The 17938-nt window shown below is 44.4% G+C and overlaps 1 protein-coding gene across 4 annotated transcripts in view; it reads right to left on the bottom strand.

Annotated features, from left to right (window-relative positions):
• The window catches only part of LOC124554792 (glucoside xylosyltransferase 1), a 164041-nt gene that overhangs the window by 75113 nt on the left and 70990 nt on the right, over positions 1 to 17938 (bottom strand). For all 4 annotated transcript variants that reach the window (XM_047128441.1, XM_047128444.1, XM_047128442.1 and 1 more), the window contains exon 2: positions 3285 to 3435. In XM_047128441.1, the coding sequence (XP_046984397.1) occupies positions 3285 to 3435 (151 nt within the window). The remainder of the gene's footprint in view (positions 1 to 3284; positions 3436 to 17938) is intronic.

Below are 17938 nucleotides of genomic sequence, written 5' to 3'. Positions count from 1 at the left end.
TTCCACCCCTACAGCCTTCCAATGCTATGCCTGTTAGCCTTTTCTTGCCACTATCTAGTCCCTGTGCACTCCACTGGGATGCGCTGACTCTTCTCTCCCCCCCCCCCCCCCCACTCTTATCCTGCTATCCCTTCCCCACCCCACTCCGGATTGCTACTTCCATTGATGCAATGCAGTTGCATTCTGGCTGAAACAATTGGAATAGTGATCATGTGTGCACATTGTGTGCTTGCTTGTGTGAATGTGTGTTATGAGCTCTCCTTTCTGCAGAAGGCTTTGGTCAAAAGCCCATGTGCAACAGTCTTTCCATTATGCCTGTCTGCAACTCAATGGATTATCTTTACAGTGTGTGGCAGTCTATCCTTTTCATACTATTGTTGATATTCCAAACTGGACTTTCCACTGTTAGAGAAAATGAAGAGAAACAGGGAAAGTGAATACAAGAAAATGAACACCTATCAAAGAGAAAAACTTAATATAAAGTTAATAAAAAGGAAGTGATTTAGGGTAATCTGAGCCAAGAGGCGAAAAACGGATGCAACTTTATGAAATTTACCCACTTACACCAAAATGTGTGGTGAAAGTAATAATAAATTGTGTGTGAATTTCTAAGCCCTGATGCTATGTATGATGAACCATGGGGTCTGGTCATTTTATTTGTAATGGTGTTTGTCACATTAAAGTACAGGCTTTACTGCAATGAAGTACTGCAACACAATGTGCTATTTAACTCATATGTACAGTTTTGTCTTGGTTGGGATGAATACTGTTTTTTACCTATGTTGATAGATTTTGGTTCTGCACTTAAGTATCTTTGCCACGGAACTGATGGAAATATTCAAAATGCTTTTACCGTTTGTTTACTTCCATGCCACAGAATCTAAATTTTCATGATGAGTAAATACATCCACATGTGAAGTGTATTAGAAAACTCATGAATAATTTAAGTAGTGTCTTAACAACAATTTGAAAAAGAAAGATTGCTACTCACAAAATAGAGAAGGTCCTGAGTTGCAGACAAGCACAATGAAGAAGACTTCTAAACATTTGAGCTTTTGAAGAAAGAAGTCCACTTTTCGCCAAAACACACACACACACACACACACACACACACACACACGTATGTCTCTGGGCACTGGCTCTACTGGCACTGGCGCACGACATTAAAGACAGTGGCAATGTGTGTGCAAGTTGTGCTTGTGTGAATGTGTGTAATTCTATTTTGCAAGAAAGGCTTTTTTGTCTGAAAGCTTGAAAGCTTAATGTTATGCAATCTTTTTCATTGTGCCTTCTCTAACTCAATACCTCCTCTATGTGGTGAGTAACAGTCTATCCTTTTTGTATTATTGTTATCCCACTCTGGACTTTCCATTATTTAAATAGTGCCCTTTTATTTTGTGATACAATACCAGCAATTTCCAAAGCATGTTTATTGAATACTCTTCTTCTTTGCACTCTAAACTCCTGTAGAATAAGTCTTCTGTGAGTAATCAACATCTTCATCTATCACATGGAAACTGATTAAATTTGCAAGAACATAGCTTCCCAAGTCATTCCCGCAAGTGCAGGTAATACTGCCCCATATCACAATTGTGTAATTAATTTTAGGCTGGTACATATTCCCAATCCTCTAAAAAGCCCTGCAAGATGCTATGTCTTCCATGAGGTACCTATTCCTAAGCTTCTTTTTTTGTGGAAACTCTAGTGATTTATATCCTGTTCATAACGCACCTACTGCAGTGATTTGAAGTTGAACAACAAAGTTCACTGGGCATTATTACAGTGTAGCTGGAATAACTGCAAAACTGTTCTATCTAGATGAGAGAAATTATGTTATATTACCATTATTTGTTATTAATTTTGATCTTAACCCTCATCCCATTTTTGCTGAACATGTATGGATCCCACAGAAACATCAGACACTACTGCTCTTCCTCACTCTGGGTGTACTATTTCACAAACACACGACCCAATCTGCTATATTCTTCCGCCCACTCGTCAATCCATCCAACAACAATTATTTCAGCCTACATCTGGCAATATCTGTGGCATCAGTGGAAGAGAGACATTTTATATCATATATGAAGGAGGGATAAATAAAGTTGATAGCATTTAAACTTTGGTAGCAACGCCCAGTTATACATCTTATGCTGTTAAGGCTACGAATTTTCCTTGTGAATTACACCGAGAGTTCATGAAGTCGGAATTGGTAGCAAGCAATGACTAATTGATTTGTGGAGGTGTAGAGCTGGAAGACAAAGCTTGCACAAACACAAACAATGATGAAGACATTAAACAGTTTGCCTCATGTACATATAAACTTCAACAACAAATGGACAGACTAAATGGAACAAGTATGCATGTAGACACAAAAATCATTATAATTAAGACAAATAAAATATATAATCAACAGGTGGAACGTAAAATAGTACAAGCTGACAATGAAGCCACAGAACCAACTCTTGTGTTATATTTAGAGCAGCTACAGACAATGACTGGATGGACAGCAAAAGTAAAACCAGAAGATTATGGCCAAGAGTGTGCATGATGAAGTAAAACAAGTCTTTAAAATGAAGCTTCTGTTGTGTCTGCAACAGAAACTTTACAAGCAATGTGTATTGCCTGCTTTTTACTGATGGAGCGAGACAGACATCTAAAGCAAAGGATTGCTCAATAAGTAATGGAAAGATGCACATAATAAATAATTAGGAGACACAGGGGAAACAAACAAATGGATCTGGCAACAGAATGTAGTAGAAGACAAAACTACATAATGAAAATAGCATGGAAGGGGACATGACATTTATCCAGGTGAATTGATGGACCAAGGAACACTCTTTGTTGGAGTCCTGGCATTAATGAAAGAGTAAGAACATTAATTACCTAATGGAAGGTGAATAAAGGATGTTAGAAAAATGTAGGCACAATAATGCATGTGTATAACTGAATGTGTATGGAAAAGTCTAGAGCAGGGTTTCATTCAGCAATGTATGTCATATGGCTGATAATAAGACTTTCCTACTTTATGTAGTGGGTCTCTATATATAGGTTCTGCATAGCCTCCACCTTCTACTTCCCCTAGCTTTACCTTCTTTTCTCCTTCACCTCTCTGTTGCCAGAGAAATATCTTTACACTTCAAAAGCTTCAACTTCTGTGACTATTTCTCAGTGTATCTTTTACAAGTCACAAATTTCTTCTTTCTGATAACACTAGTTTTTTCATATATTACTACTCATGTCTTATTTATTTGTATTTTGTATGTTTATTTATTAAGTTTACTTACTTTCTCTCTGAAACTAGGAATAAGATGATCATCTGCAACCACAATGAATTTCAATGGTGATTTAGTGAATAGTATTGCTGATTTTATCACCACTAGAGTTTCAGCTAGACGATCTCCACATGCGACAACAGCTAACACAATTTCGTGAAATCTGAAAGAAAAGGAGTAAAAAAATATTAATTGTAAGATGACTTTATTGCTCACAAGAATACTGTAATAGGGTCATAATGAAATACATACATGAACACAAGTTTACTTTAATACTGAAACAGAAATCAGCGCATATCCATACTTTACAAAATTTCCCAGAAGAGGGGCTTACTGTAATTTAAAAGTACGTTAACTGTTATATCGGAGATACATGAAAAAAGTAGCACCAACTGCTCGGGCACACATGCAGTCTACATGGCCCCTGTACGTCTCAGCATCACGAGCTCTCCACGTCGCAGTCACAATCGGACACCAGGCAGCAATACCAGTGCTGGCAGAGGCTGCCATTTCCAAGGAATCTATTTGTGTCTGTACAACACGTAACAAGAAAATAGTATGACGAGAATTCCACAACTGACACCTACAAAGGCCAGCGCATGGAGTACACAAGCCAGTTCTTCTGGCTATGAGAGCCTCTCCTGGCCTCCGGGCAGTGCTACTCACCTCATTATCTCAGGACAGTCTCAATGCCCATTGCAGGGACCACTGCTGCTGTTCTCCACTTTCATCGTTGTTTCGTTTGAGGACTTAGGCTGATTCGAGATAGACTTTTCTGTGCCTGTGTTGGACCTAACCAGGACGACATCCTCGGAAATTGGATTACTTCCCTGCAAATGCAGTTTCCTAAAAAGCTCCTAGTGACATTACTACATACTAGAAACAGTCTGGTATGCCAAGCTTCTGTACCAGTACCTCGCAAGACGTTGTATTTTTCTGTTTTTTGTTTTTACTGTCGAAGTAGACGTATTTTTGCAATCAATAAACTTGCTGAAACTTTATCACTATTTTTCCTGTCCCCCCCATGAGGGGCACTCCACTAACTACTACTCTCCAATTTAATTTAGAAGGTTATTCACACGAAGTCTGACTGGTGAACTTTCACAGTCTGTTTCTTCCCAACAAAAAGGATGGAAGGCAAAGTAAAGGGTTTTATGTGTTTGACATTGCACTAATCATTGATGCCAATCTGAAGGACATACTATTCTTGAAGACTCAAGTTTGCCATAATTGCTAGTAATTATTTTTATTACTATCAAGGTTTGGCAAATCTATGCTGTCCTCATCAGATCTTGTAACATTATTAGATGTACAAGTTTTTTACAATACTGAAAGTTACACAGAGATGTTGTGTCAAATTCTAACAAAAAAATTTGGATAGAACACCAGCACGTTACAAATAAAATACCACACAATTAAAACATACAACACATTGTGCTGATGTCCCAGCATACACTAATCCTTGTGTATGCTGGGACATCAGCACAACATTTTGTATGTTTCAATTGTGTGGTATTTTATTTGTGACATTCTGGTGTAAGCAACATCCAACTAACATTAGTTTGGAGTCTGACAGTATCAGGGGGAGGGGGATCTGGAACCTCTGGGGTCAGTGGAGTAGTCATCTCTCAAAATTTCTTCCTTTTCTCTTTCACTGCTTTTGGCAACTGAGAATCTTGTGAGGGCTTGTCTGCCGTGGGTAAGTGGAAGAGGAGCATGCAGGCCTGGGACCCAGAATCAGTGGCTTTTTCAGCCACTGGCTGGCGATGGGCCACTGGTCTGTTGATTTCAAGGAATAGGGTTCCCAAAAGGAAGATACAAGGTTAATACTGGAGCATTAATCCTCTCTTTTGAGGGGGATTCGATTCCAGACAATGTCCAACTCAAGGTTTAGTGCTGCAATGTGAAGCTTTACTACCCATCACCAATGCAGTGCTCTAAATGTTGTTACACGCTGGAGGATGCCACTTCTGCAGCCAGGTGTAGGGAGTGGTTCCTGAAGATAGTGCTGCAGGAACAATAAAAGGGCAGTGTCTATTGCCTCCACAGTCAAGCTTATTTGTGAGACTACTGCAGGCCAACATTGAGGGTACTGTCGATGACATTGCCACAGTACTGGCAAAAGTCAATATTGAGACAGGATATAAATGACTGCATTTTCTTCTGAGCTTCAGTATATGAGAGATGATCACAGACCTTCAGCTCATGTATTTTGCATTCCTTAATTAGGGCAGCACACTGGGGTTCAGGGATGGTGGTCATCCCACAGTGGTTAGCACACAACTCACATTCAGGACGATGTCAGTTCAAACAAGCATCCGGCCATCCCGATTTAGGTTTTCTGCGATTTCCCTAAATCACTCCAGGCAAATGCCATTGTGTTTCCTTTGAAAGGGCACGGCCGACTTCCTTTCCTAATCCGATGACCTCGCTGTTTGGTCCCCTCACCCAAATCGGCCAACCAACCGACCCAGGTCACTGGCATTTAAAGTACTGCATTGGGGATGAAAAGTACAGCTTCACCTTGAGTTTGACCATGTCTGGAAGCAAATACCCCTCAAAAGTGAGGGTGAATCACTGTGTCAACCTTGTTGTCTGGTGGGCTCCAATGTACACGATGCACCAAGTGGATTCCTTGCTTATCTCAGTGTTCGCATAATTCATCATCTGCAGTGTGAGGTCCCAGTGAAAAATTAAACTCCGCAACATGTTTAGGTTCTTATGGGGCTTTAAATAACAGTTATATCAACAAGTTGTTTACAAGAGTGTAATGCCCAGAGCTGGGTACAATTTATTGTCTTAATTAAGATGGAACCACTTTATAATTTAGTAAGGGAAGAGAGTTTGCGAAGCATGTTTTCATTATTCTCCACAATAACACCGGTCTAGTAGAGAGAAAGGACTCTCCAACTGTTGAGGTGCAAGCCAAGAACTGAGGGTTGCAAACGTCTGCAAGTTGCTTTTTTTAGTGCACCTCCAATGGAGCTGCCAAGGAAGGAAAGTTCCTAGGGTCATTATGATCTGTACTGAACAAGAGCTTGATGAGACTGCCAGGCACTTGTGGCCACTGGCTGAAAAAAATAGGGCTTTTCATGACACCAGATATCTGCCACGATGCCACCTAATGCGCAATCTCCCCATGAGTAACACTCAGCTAAAGCATAGGTCACCTGGCTAGATGGCCAGTGCCTTCAGTCCTGGTACCCTCAGACAGGCACCTACTCCTCAGCATTCACACGGAGGTGACAGCTCGAGCATCACCAATGTGATACCTGTGTTGTCAGGAGGCTACCACTGTGAAGGTACCTGACAAACCCCTGGCTACCACGCTGGGTATTGAGCAACCTTCCCTAAGTGGCTCGTAAGATCTTATAAATTTTTTTTATTGATTTATCTATTTCTTTTGAAAAGGTGGATGTCTAAACCAGGTGTGGATGCCAAACATAACTTAATCCAAATATGTGGAGTATTTGTCGCTGAGTGGTACTCGTGTTACAGCCTTCACTTCTTTGGAAACATTATTTGCTTCTTGGAAAGGCCAGCACAGGTCCAGCTCCAGCTGAGCGAACAGGTCATTTCCTGTTTAGTTCACTCCTTACACGAATGTTTTACCAACCTCAGTTTTGATACTAGGAAAAATATAAAATGAAAGAAAGACAGTAATACCACTTGTTCTGTAGTATGCACCAGCTAGGCTGGATTGATTGCTCACTTAAACTCCAAACTTTTAGAGTTCTGGCCACACTTATTACCACTGTAGCCTTAATTACACATACACCCGGTGTCCAATGTGTGTCCAGTTCTGATATTTGTGCAAGTCTGAAACATGGCTAGTCCTTGTGATGCACCAAACAGGACAGATGTTTCGTGCTGTTATGTGACTAAAATAGTAAGGGAATGTGAGAGTAAAAAAATTGGCAAAACAGTTGCTTTGCCACTCTTAAGAGGGAGTGTGAGCAACTCAGTGTAAAATGTTTACAAAAGTGCAGACTGTTGATCACCTCCTAGGCCAGCAAATGCAGGACAAAGAGTGGAACAATCTGTCAAACAAGATGTTACCACACCATAACCAGAGAACCAAATGCAAATGAAAAGATTACCATTGATCATACTGATAGTGCCAAAAGCAGACTGAACTGTCTGTTACTCCTGTAACATTACACAAAACACACTCGGTAGGATGCAACAGCGACTAGTGAGAGTTTGACTATGCATAAAGACCCTGTAACAAGTTTGTTAAGCAAATTTACTGTAACTGAAGACCCCTAACGACTTGGGAAGAGGAGAATCAATCCTGTAATTACAAATGATGTTGCAGAGCAGATCCTCTCCTCGGCTTCAATGTGTGGGAGCTGCCCCACTACTGATGGCCAATGTTGGCACCAATGTGTAAATGAACGGTAAAGAGTACAGTTGTTGGCTGTGAACAGATTACTCAGCCCTATTACAGCATTGTTGGTTTCCACATGATCACTTAATTTATAGAAAAATAAAGTCTACTATAAAAGTCTATCAATTCCTAAAAATATTAGTTCTCTTGGATCTTTTAGTTGCTAAGCTGAACGATTTTGTATTATGAGGATGCAGACAGAGGTCCTGTGTGGCATTTTTAGATGCCATAAAACAATTTTCAAAATTATGCCATTTATTATTGAAAATGCAAATAGTTGCCATGTCCTCTGCAATGGCTGGTGGCTATATAACCTGGAAAGGAACCTCTTGACCCCAGTAGTGGACTCTTGGGTGCTGAGGGTGCTTTATCAGTTTTGAGGGGAAGACTATGACTACCTGATGTGGTGGTTTTGATACCCGCTGTTGGGATAGGCACGCCCCATTGGTAGCTCTGCTTTTTGGAGATGGCGGTGACCACAACATCTGTGTTTTTGATTCACACGCTGTTTTGTGGCATTCTCAGCCCCCCCCCCCCCTCCCCTCCTCCCCCAGATCACTTCCTGCGCGTTGTCACTTCAGGTGGACCGCACAGTGCAGTAGGCTTTCCGACCCATGCAATGCTGGGGTTTAGGGCAGCTCCTGCCATGGACCAGAGTCATGTTGGTAGGCCCTCAGTCTACCTTTCAGCGCTTGCTGCTGTGCTGACGTCAGTGCTGGATGCTGGACTCGATCAGGTGTGGCATCAGATTGTTGAGGTTTCTTTACAGCGGCGTATTTTATACTGAACTATATCACGAAACAGTAGTGTACACGTAAAACAATCTGTGTACTTGATACTTTTTATCTATAGCAGTTTCTAAAGTTACTTCCTACTGGTTTGTAAGAACCCCCACCTGGGCCGGAACCTAGGAAACTTCTCACCTACAGTATTTAATCGCGAACATACTATCCCTCTCTATCATTTTGTGTGTGTTATTTGAGTGGTGTTGCCCATGTTTCTGACAAAGTGAAATGCTTGCTCCAATCACATTTTTAAAGGAACAGTACATGAGGACATTTAATTATTCATATAATAAATTGATTGTCATGACACTAGTTCCTTAAATTACGCACCATCCAGTAAGGGGTCCCTAGAGGTGGATTACATCGGTGTCCTTCCGACGCAGATCCTGATCCCAGAATTTCCAAATTTAACAAATTTTGGAGGGTAAATTAGCACAAAAACTAGATAAAGGGATTAGAGAAATTAAAAGTTACTATTAACACATGATACTTTCCAGTTGCTTGCATGAAGACCTGGCCAGTGAGGTACCAGGCAGGTAAAGGTGCACATCCACAGAATGACTGTACCTGCCGTTATGAACAAATCCAATACGTTTTGCGAGTCCACATGCACAACCAGCAAAACTCAGGAAATCAAGTTGGACAGAAAAGGAGACTTCGCTGCTAAAATATAACAAAGACTGAGTTCTTGAACGTGGAAGGGAACAACTTATCTGCTGGCATAGGCGTAGTCTGAGAGACCTGTGTTCACAGTCATACTGCTTCATAAAACATTGACTGTGGTGAGTACACTTCAATTTTAGAATATATTTAGCTATTCTGTAAATAAAGAAAATGTCAAAGCTGTTAAGAGGTTATTGCTAGTATATTTATTGAATTAGGTGCACTACATATGTGCATCTCAAATATTCTAAAGAATGTTTTTCAAATGCTGTGTACCTCTGAACTGCAACATACTAATCACAGATCTATTTTATTGCAATTATTAACAAAATTGTAACTACCTGTGAGACTCTGCAAATGGGGATGATTGTAGGTTATACACTGAGGTGACGAAAGTCATGGGATACTGATACACACATATACAGACGGCAAAAGTATTGCATACACAAAGCACAAAACGGTAGTGCATTGGTGGAGCTCTCATCATTTGATGCCAAGATGCCTTCCTCTGTGGACCATAGCAAAGAAGCGAAAGAGGTGGCGTAATTGTCACCCGTCAGAGCCCGCTCCACCAGTGGCCCCATCTGGCCTCCCACAAATGACGAAGTTGTTGTTGTTGTTGTTGTTGTTGTTGTGGTCTTCAGTCCTGAGACTGGTTTGATGCAGCTCTCCATGCTACTCTATCCTGTGCAAGTTTCTTCATCTCCCAGTACCTACCGCAACCTACATCCTTCTGAATCTGCTTAGTGTATTCATCTCTTGGTCTCCCTCTACGATTTTTACCCTCCACGCTGCCCTCCAGTGCTAAATTTGTGATCCCTTGATGCCTCAAAACATGTCCAACCAACCGACCCCTTCTTCTAGTCAAGTTGTGCCACAAACTTCTCTTCTCCCCAATCCTATTCAATACCTCCTCATTAGTTACGTGATCTACCCACCTTATCTTCAGCATTCTTCTGTAGCACCACATTTCGAAAGCTTCTATTTTCTTTTTGTCTAAACTATTTATCGTCCATGTTTCACTTCCATACATGGCTACACTCCATACAAATACTTTCAGAAACGACTTCCTGACACTTAAATCTATACTCGATGTTAACAAATTTCTCTTCTTCAGAAACGATTTCCTTGCCATTGCCACTCTACATTTTATATCCTCTCTACTTCGACCATCATCAGTTATTTTACTCCCTAAATAGCAAAACTCCTTTACTACTTTAAGTGTCTCATTTCCTAATCTAATCCCCTCAGCATCACCCGATTTAATTTGACTACATTCCATTATCCTCGTTTTGTTTTTGTTGATGTTCATCTTATATCCTCCTTTCAAGACACTGTCCATTCCGTTCAACTGCTCTTCCAAGTCCTTTGCTGCCTCTGACAGAATTACAATGTCATCGGCGAACCTCAAAGTTTTTACTTCTTCTCCATGAATATCACTCGGGTCTTAGAGGCTGAGAACTGAAAACCATGGTCGGATGCCCAAAAATGTGCCTTACGGCTAGCTCCCTGCAGCCGCCGTTCAGCGACACTGATGCTTCGGGAACTGTAATGAAGACAAAAGTCATCAGCATATAGAGAGGAACAGACCAATGAGCCCACCACAGCCACAAGACCATTAATCGCCACCAAAAAGAGGGGAACACTGAGAACTGAGCCCTGGGGGTCACCGTTCTCCTGAATATTAGCAGAGCTAAAATAAGAGCCAACTCTAACCCGAAAGGAGCGATTGAAGAGAAAAATCGGAAGTTGACCCCGTAAGCCCCATTCGTGCAGCGTAGCAAGGATATAATGGCGCCAGGTGGTATTGTACGCCTTCCAAAGATAAAAGAAAACACCATCTACATGCTCACACCGAGTAAAAGCTGTACGAATAGCCGACTCTAGCGAGACTAAATTGTCGATCGCTGAGCGGCCCTGATGGAAGCCCCCTTGTTGCTGGGCCAGGAGGCCCCAAGCTTCGAGGATCCACATGAGCCGCTGACTCACCATCCGTTCCAGGAGTTTGCACATAACGTTGGCAAGGCTGATAGGGCGATAGCTATCAACCACCAGCAATCTGCACCAGGATTCAGCACTGGGATGGTAACGCTATCCTGCCAATGAGTTGGGAAAACGCCCTCTGTCCAGATGCGGTTAAACAGGGCGAGTAATTCACCCTGACAGTGCGCCGAGAGATGGCGAAGAAACTGGCTGTGAATTTGGTCTGGACCTGAAGAGGTATCGGGGCAAGCTTAAAGTCCATTTGGAACTCCCATTCACTAAACGGGGTGTTGTATAGCTCCCAATGGTCCATGCAAAACGACAACTGCATACACATAGCCTGCTCTTTAATGGCACGGAATTCTGCGCTGTAGCCTGCTGTCACGGAACTGCGAGCGAAGTACTCTGTCAGATGTTCGGCGATGGGTACGCCGAAGAGAAAGGCAAGGGACAGACATATGAGGGCGAAAGCCAAAAATGCGCCCAACCCGTGACCACACCTGAGCTGGGGAGGTGCGAGAACCTACTGTGGCAACATATCGTTCCCAGCAGGCCTGTTTGCTCCACCGGATTAACCGCCGAGCCCAGGCCCGCAGCCGTTTAGAAGCAACGAGATTCTCTAGGGAAAGATGACGCTTGTGTAGTTGCAGGGCTCGCTGGTGGTCACGGATAGCTCCTGCAATCCCTGGTGTCCACCAAGGGACTGACTTACGCCCTCAGAGTACTTGAAGAACAGGGAACAGTTGCCTCGGCAGCAGAAACAATGGCGATAGTGACGTCGTCCATAGTAGCTGAGGTGTAGGCTACCCAATCAGCTCCACGAAGAGACCATCGTGGCAGCTGGTCAGGGGTTGGGATTGAAGAAGAAAAATCAGGATAGGAAAGTGGTCGCTACCACAGAGATCATCGTGGACACTCAAACTGAGGTATGGAAGAAGACCTGGGCTACTAAGAGAGAGGTCAATGGCTGAGTATGTGCCATGAGTCAAGCTAAAATGTGGGAGCACCAGTGTCAAGGAGGCAAATGTCCTGCTGTGCCAACAGAACCTCAACATTCCTACCCTGGCCCGAGATCTGGGTCCCACCCCATAAAGGGTGGTGGGCATTAAAGTCCCCCAAAAGGAGGAATGGCAGGGGGAGCTGGGCGAACAAGGCAGCTAGGTCAGCAAGAGGGACAACCTCATCCGGGGGAAGGTACAGGGAACAGATGGTAAGCTCCATTCCTGTCCGGAGTCTAACAGCCACAGCCTCGAGAGTCGTGTGAACTGGCACTGGGGCACTAGCAACAGTGGCAAGAACATAAACACAGACACCGCCAGACACCCTGTCGTATTCTACGCAGTTCTTATAGTAACCCCCGTAGCCACAGAGGGAGGGGGTCCGCCGAACAGGAAACCAGGTTTCCTGTAGGGCCAGACAAGTGGCAGAGAAGCGGCACAAAAGCTGTTTCAACTCAGCAAGGTGGTGGAAAAAACCACGGCAATTCCATTGAAGGATAATGGTATCCGACTGTGAAGACATGAAAGAACCTGAGGGGATAGATCACGCCTCAGAAGCGCTCGCTGCCACCGACTGCGAAGTAGCCTGATTAACTTTCCTAGGAGCTGTCGGTCGAGCAACATCTAAATCCTGAGTGGACGCTAGATGCTCCACATCATCTTCAGGTGCAGTGATGAATTCCTTTTCTGTCTCTATGTCCTTCTCCTTTTGCTTTTTCTTCTTTTTGGCAGGGTCCTGTTTGTCCTTCGGTTTATCAGGCTGGGTGGGATTTTCCGACCCAGTCTCATGGACCGAGGAAGACCTGGAAGCCCTACGGCCCTCAGGTGGTGGATTTTTCAGCCACTCGCTGATATCTGGAGGGGCAGTAACCATGGAAGGGAGAGCACCAAGCGATCTCTTCCGCGCGAGGGGAGCTGGAGGAGGCGGGCACTTCTCCGGCGCAGAGGTGGGGACTGAAGCCCCCAAAGAAGGAGAGGTTGTTACTCCCGATGTTGAAAACAGGTGAGCAGCGGAAGAGGGTGTTCCCCCAACTACCGGGGGGGGGGGGGGCGGCAGGAATAGACGGCCGGGCTGGAGGGCCCACAAAAGTGGCTGAGCTTGGGGGCTCATCGCCAGGGATGGCGACATCGAAGCTGCTGCAGTATACGGCGATGAAATGCGCACAGGGTGAAGTCGATCATACTTGCATTTAGCCTCTGTGTAAGCGAGCCTGTCCAAGGTCTTATACTCCATAATCTTCTGTTCTTTTTGTTAAACCGCGCAGTCTGACGAGCAAGGTGAATGTTTCTGTCCGCAGTTGACACAAAAAGGGGGCGGCGAACATGGTACGAGGTAGGAGGCACGTCCACAATCCCGACACGTAGGGTTGGCGTCACATCTCGATGACATGTGCCCAAATCTCCAGCACTTAAAGCAGCGCATGGGAGGAGGGACGTAAGGCTTAACATCACATCGATATATCATCACCTCGACCTTCTCGGGCTCAGTGTCACCCTCGAAAGACAAGATGAAGGCGCCGGTGGCGACCCTACTATCTTTAGGTCCCCTGAAGACACCTCGTTCAAAGTGGACACCGCGGCGTTACAGATTTGCACGGAGCTCGTCAAACTGCAATAACAGGTCACGATGAAAAATAAGTCCCAGAACCATATTGAGGCTCTTATGAGCCGTAATGGAGACTGCAACATCACCGTGCTTGTCACAAGCAAGCAATGCCCGTGACTGTGCTGGGGATGCTGTCTGTGCATGAGGAGAGATCGTGACTGTGTGCAGGATGTGTAAGGGCTTCCCACCGAAATTTCCGAAGCGTAGTCGAAACAACCTTAGCAACATGCCTTTACAGTGCCTAGTGCGCGAGATAGACAGCCCAGGACTGCAAAACAAATCGCTCTTCCACAGCTCTGCCACCATGGCGTTGCAGGAAGCCAGCGAGACTTGGACTATGTGGTCAAAAGTACACGGAAACCTGACTGAAAATGATTTGCAAGTTCGTGGCGCCCTCCATCGGTAATGCTGGAATTCAGTATGGTGTTTGCCCACCCTTAGCCTTGATGACAGCTTCCGCAAGCATACGTTCAATCAGATGCTGGAAGGTTTCTTGGGGAATCGCAGCCCATTCTTCGCGGAGTGCTGCACTGAGGAGAGGTACCGATGTCGGTCGATGAGGCCTGCCACGAAGTCGGCGTTCCCAAACATCCCAAAAGTTTTCTATAGGATTCAGGTCAGGACTCTGTGCAGGCCAGTCCATTACAAGGATGTTATTGTCGTGTAAGCAGTCCGCCACAGGCCGTACATTATGAACAAGTGCTCGATCGTGTTGAAAGATGCAATCGTCATCCCCGGATTGCTTTTCAACAGTGGGAAGCAGGAAAGTGCTTAAAACATCAATGTAGGCCTGTGCTGCGATAGTGCCACGAAAAACAAGGGGCGCAAGCCCCCTCCATAAAAAACACGAGCGCATCATAATACCACAGCCTCCGAATTTTACCGTTCGCACTACACACGCTGGCAGATGACGTTCACCGGGCATTCGCCATACCCACACCCTGCCATCGGATCGCCACATTGTGTACCGTGATTCGTCACTCAACACAACGTTTTTCCACTGGTCAATCGTCCAATGTTTACGTTCCTTACACCAAGCGAGGCGTCGTTTGGCATTTACCGGCGTGATGTGTGGCTTATGAGCAGCCGCTCGACCATGAAATCCAAGTTCTCACACCAACCGCCTAACTTTCATAGTACTTGCAGTGGATCCTGATGCAGTTTGGAATTCCTGTGTGATGGCCTATTACACATTACGACCCTCTTCAACTGTCGGCGGTCTCTGACAGTCAACAGACGAGGTCGGCCTGTACGCTTTTGTGCTGCACGTGACCCTTCACGATTCCACTTCACTATCACATCGGAAACAGTGGACCTAGGGATGTTTAGGAGTGTGGAAATCTCGCGTACAGACGTATGACAAGTAACGCGCAATCACCTGATCACGTCCGTGAATTCCGTGGAGCGCCCCATTCTGCTCTCTCACGATGTCTAATGACTACTGAGGTCGCTGATATGGAGTACATCGCAGTAGGTGGCAGCACAATGCACCTAATATGAAAAACGTATGTTTTTGGGGGTGTCCGGATAGTTTTGACCACATAGTGTACCTCGTCGCCAACCTGTGCGCCATTCGCGTCAAGCGTGTCACCGTCATGGCCAAGGACATCCAGCTCGCGCTTCGCATCCGCGGCGAAAGCGCCTGAAGCCCGTTTTGCTCGAGCGACTTTGTGGTCAAGATCGACTATTCTAGTACGTGGGCCTTTCGTGCCTGCGTGTTAAGTCAGCACCCAACCTCGACGCGAGTGTGTCTATGACGTCAATGATCTATAGACTGTGCCGAGAGCGGAGTTCTAAATTTCTGAGTATGCTGCACGTTGTGCATGCGCAGAGACAAGGGACTACAGCGGCGTCTGCTAACGTCGGCAGTTATAAGCAATTCTAGTCGAGCTCATTCGTTTTACAGAAATGTATTTCATGTCTTCTTAATCTTCATTATCTTGTTTACTCTGTTTTCGTGGCACACTGAAAAGTTACACAAGGTCCTTGTATTTTTTTTCTTACTAGTGTCCGCCTACAAGAGAAAGAAAACAACTGAAAGCGAAAAAGTATTTACGTTTAACAGAGAAAAAAAAATCTACACTATGTATACATAAGAACGTAAATAAATAAACGTGTTTTGACGAAAATAATTTCAACAGTGAAAAAGAACTACTGGAGGAGAAAAATAATTTTCGTTGTTATTTAGCACTTAGCAAGGACACAAAATACAAAGGCTAGAACAAAAAGGCGCAATTTACTGCGTTCTACGTATTGTCTGATGTGTTTGCAAGTATAGATTTTCTCGAGCAAATAAATGTATATGTTCTGAAATGTTTGGATGACACCTTTCCTGTTCTTACAGTTCTCAGGAGTGCCGAAAACTTACGACGCGATCTCTGACAAGAGCTTCCACTATGAATTCTGCTTTGGTCACTAATAAACTCTACTGTCATTGCCTCTTCCTACATTTTGTCACTATATTTCGATTTTTCCATAAAAAGGATAGTCCCTCATTATCTCGCTTTCATCAAATGCCAAACTGCACAGCAGAGAGCTCACACAACTGACGTGTAAACGAAAACGACCACTTCAGAACAGACGAGACTCAGCGCGGAAATAAAACGTCTGGGGCGCTGCAGTAGACGCACTTGTCTCGAGTAGTCAATTGAGGCAATGAAGTCGATCGTGTAGAACGGTCTTAAGTGTCCTGCTAGTTACACCCGGCTCGGCACTTCTTCACTGCACTAGCGCCGGTAGGTCGCATGAGAAATCCGAGGAGTGTCGAAAGAGATGCCTGTCATGCCGGCGCCTTGCAGACAAATAATTGGCTGTTTTGTACAGCAACATTTTTAACGTGATCAACAAAAGGGGTATTAGAGGGAACCTTTGCCGTTTTATTCACGGATGTGTCTATGACGCAACCCACCTCGTAAACATGCCACAGGAGGGCTGAAAAAGCATGAACACCCTTTGCTGCTTTGGATCACGTTCAAATACGTTGGATGATTTTGAACGGTCTTTAGCGGTTTCATCCTGTCCACCAGAGCAAAAATGCGGTCGCGCTATACATAAAACGGGTACGATCACTTTCAATGGATTGAAAGCCCACGATGTCGTTGGAGAAGGGTTGATCGTCCAGGGAGTGGGGTGGCTGACAACTATGTCAAAGATGTTCAAGAACGTCGTCGTATTGCTCATCGCAATGCGAACTGTCGTTTTCCACCGAAAGATGTGTGGGAATTAACGCCCCAAGAGAAGAGGCAATTTCAGTAGCGTCCTTTACGCCAACCCTGTGGCCTTTTCGTTTCGGTACTGAACGCCAGTGTGCCTGAAATGTTTTTCTCGGCCATAAGAAAACAGTGTGATTTCAAATCTGGGCGTCGCAGTTGTGATCTCTATCGCACAGGCGTCAAAAGAAGGGAGTGAAATGTGGATAAGAAGGGATGTGATGATCTTCCCACCGTGTGATACGTCCACGGTGAAGTTGGGCAGAATTGAGATAAAATTTGGCGCCAATCTGCCATCATTAACCTATCTTATACCTCATATACACTTCTGAGCTGTGGCCTTTTTTCGCATGTATTTGTAGCGTAGCCGAGTCCGACAGTGATGTAGCATGGTGCCACGCTTTTGCACCATTACAGAGGATTTATTTATTTATTTATTTATTTCTCAAGTAACGACCTGCTGCCTATTACTATATAGCATATCGTACATTGTGTGATAAATAAATAAATCAATTTTACAGTGTAAGGCGTTAAATTTCTGTATACCTGCTGTCTCGGGCTGCTTTGTGTGCGATAACCATGTCAGACTGCGGTTGAATAGCAATCCTGTAAAGTTCAAGTCGCCTGCCACTTCAAATTGTTTTTCATCCAGATATAATTCAGATGGGGGTGGGAGGATCGGATTCGGCATAAGTGTGTGATGCAGCATTTTGTAGGCGGGAAACACCAGCCAGGTTTATGGGCTCCATATCCGTGTCATACGAAAATGACCCTCTTCTGAGCACAGTGTTGTAGAAGTGCAGTGCACACGGAAGTGTCAGCATACAAGGGCGACGAAAAATTTGGACGGCAACGGCGGCAGTTCCTGTTACGAAGAGGATAGTGCTGGAGCCTGAACTCTGTGGAATGCCGTGTACTAACCGTTGCACCAATTCGGAATGCTGAGGGGCTAATAAACTGCAACAAAAGTTGGGGGATTACCCACGTAACTTTGTAAGGTGGGGTGTTAATATGTTGTGTATAATACGTCTT

The sequence above is a fragment of the Schistocerca americana genome, chromosome X, assembly GCF_021461395.2.
Source record: "Schistocerca americana isolate TAMUIC-IGC-003095 chromosome X, iqSchAmer2.1, whole genome shotgun sequence".
Lineage (NCBI taxonomy): Eukaryota > Metazoa > Arthropoda > Insecta > Orthoptera > Acrididae > Schistocerca > Schistocerca americana.
Note: the sequence above shows the minus strand (reverse complement) of the source record. Positions and strands in the feature narration are given on the sequence as shown.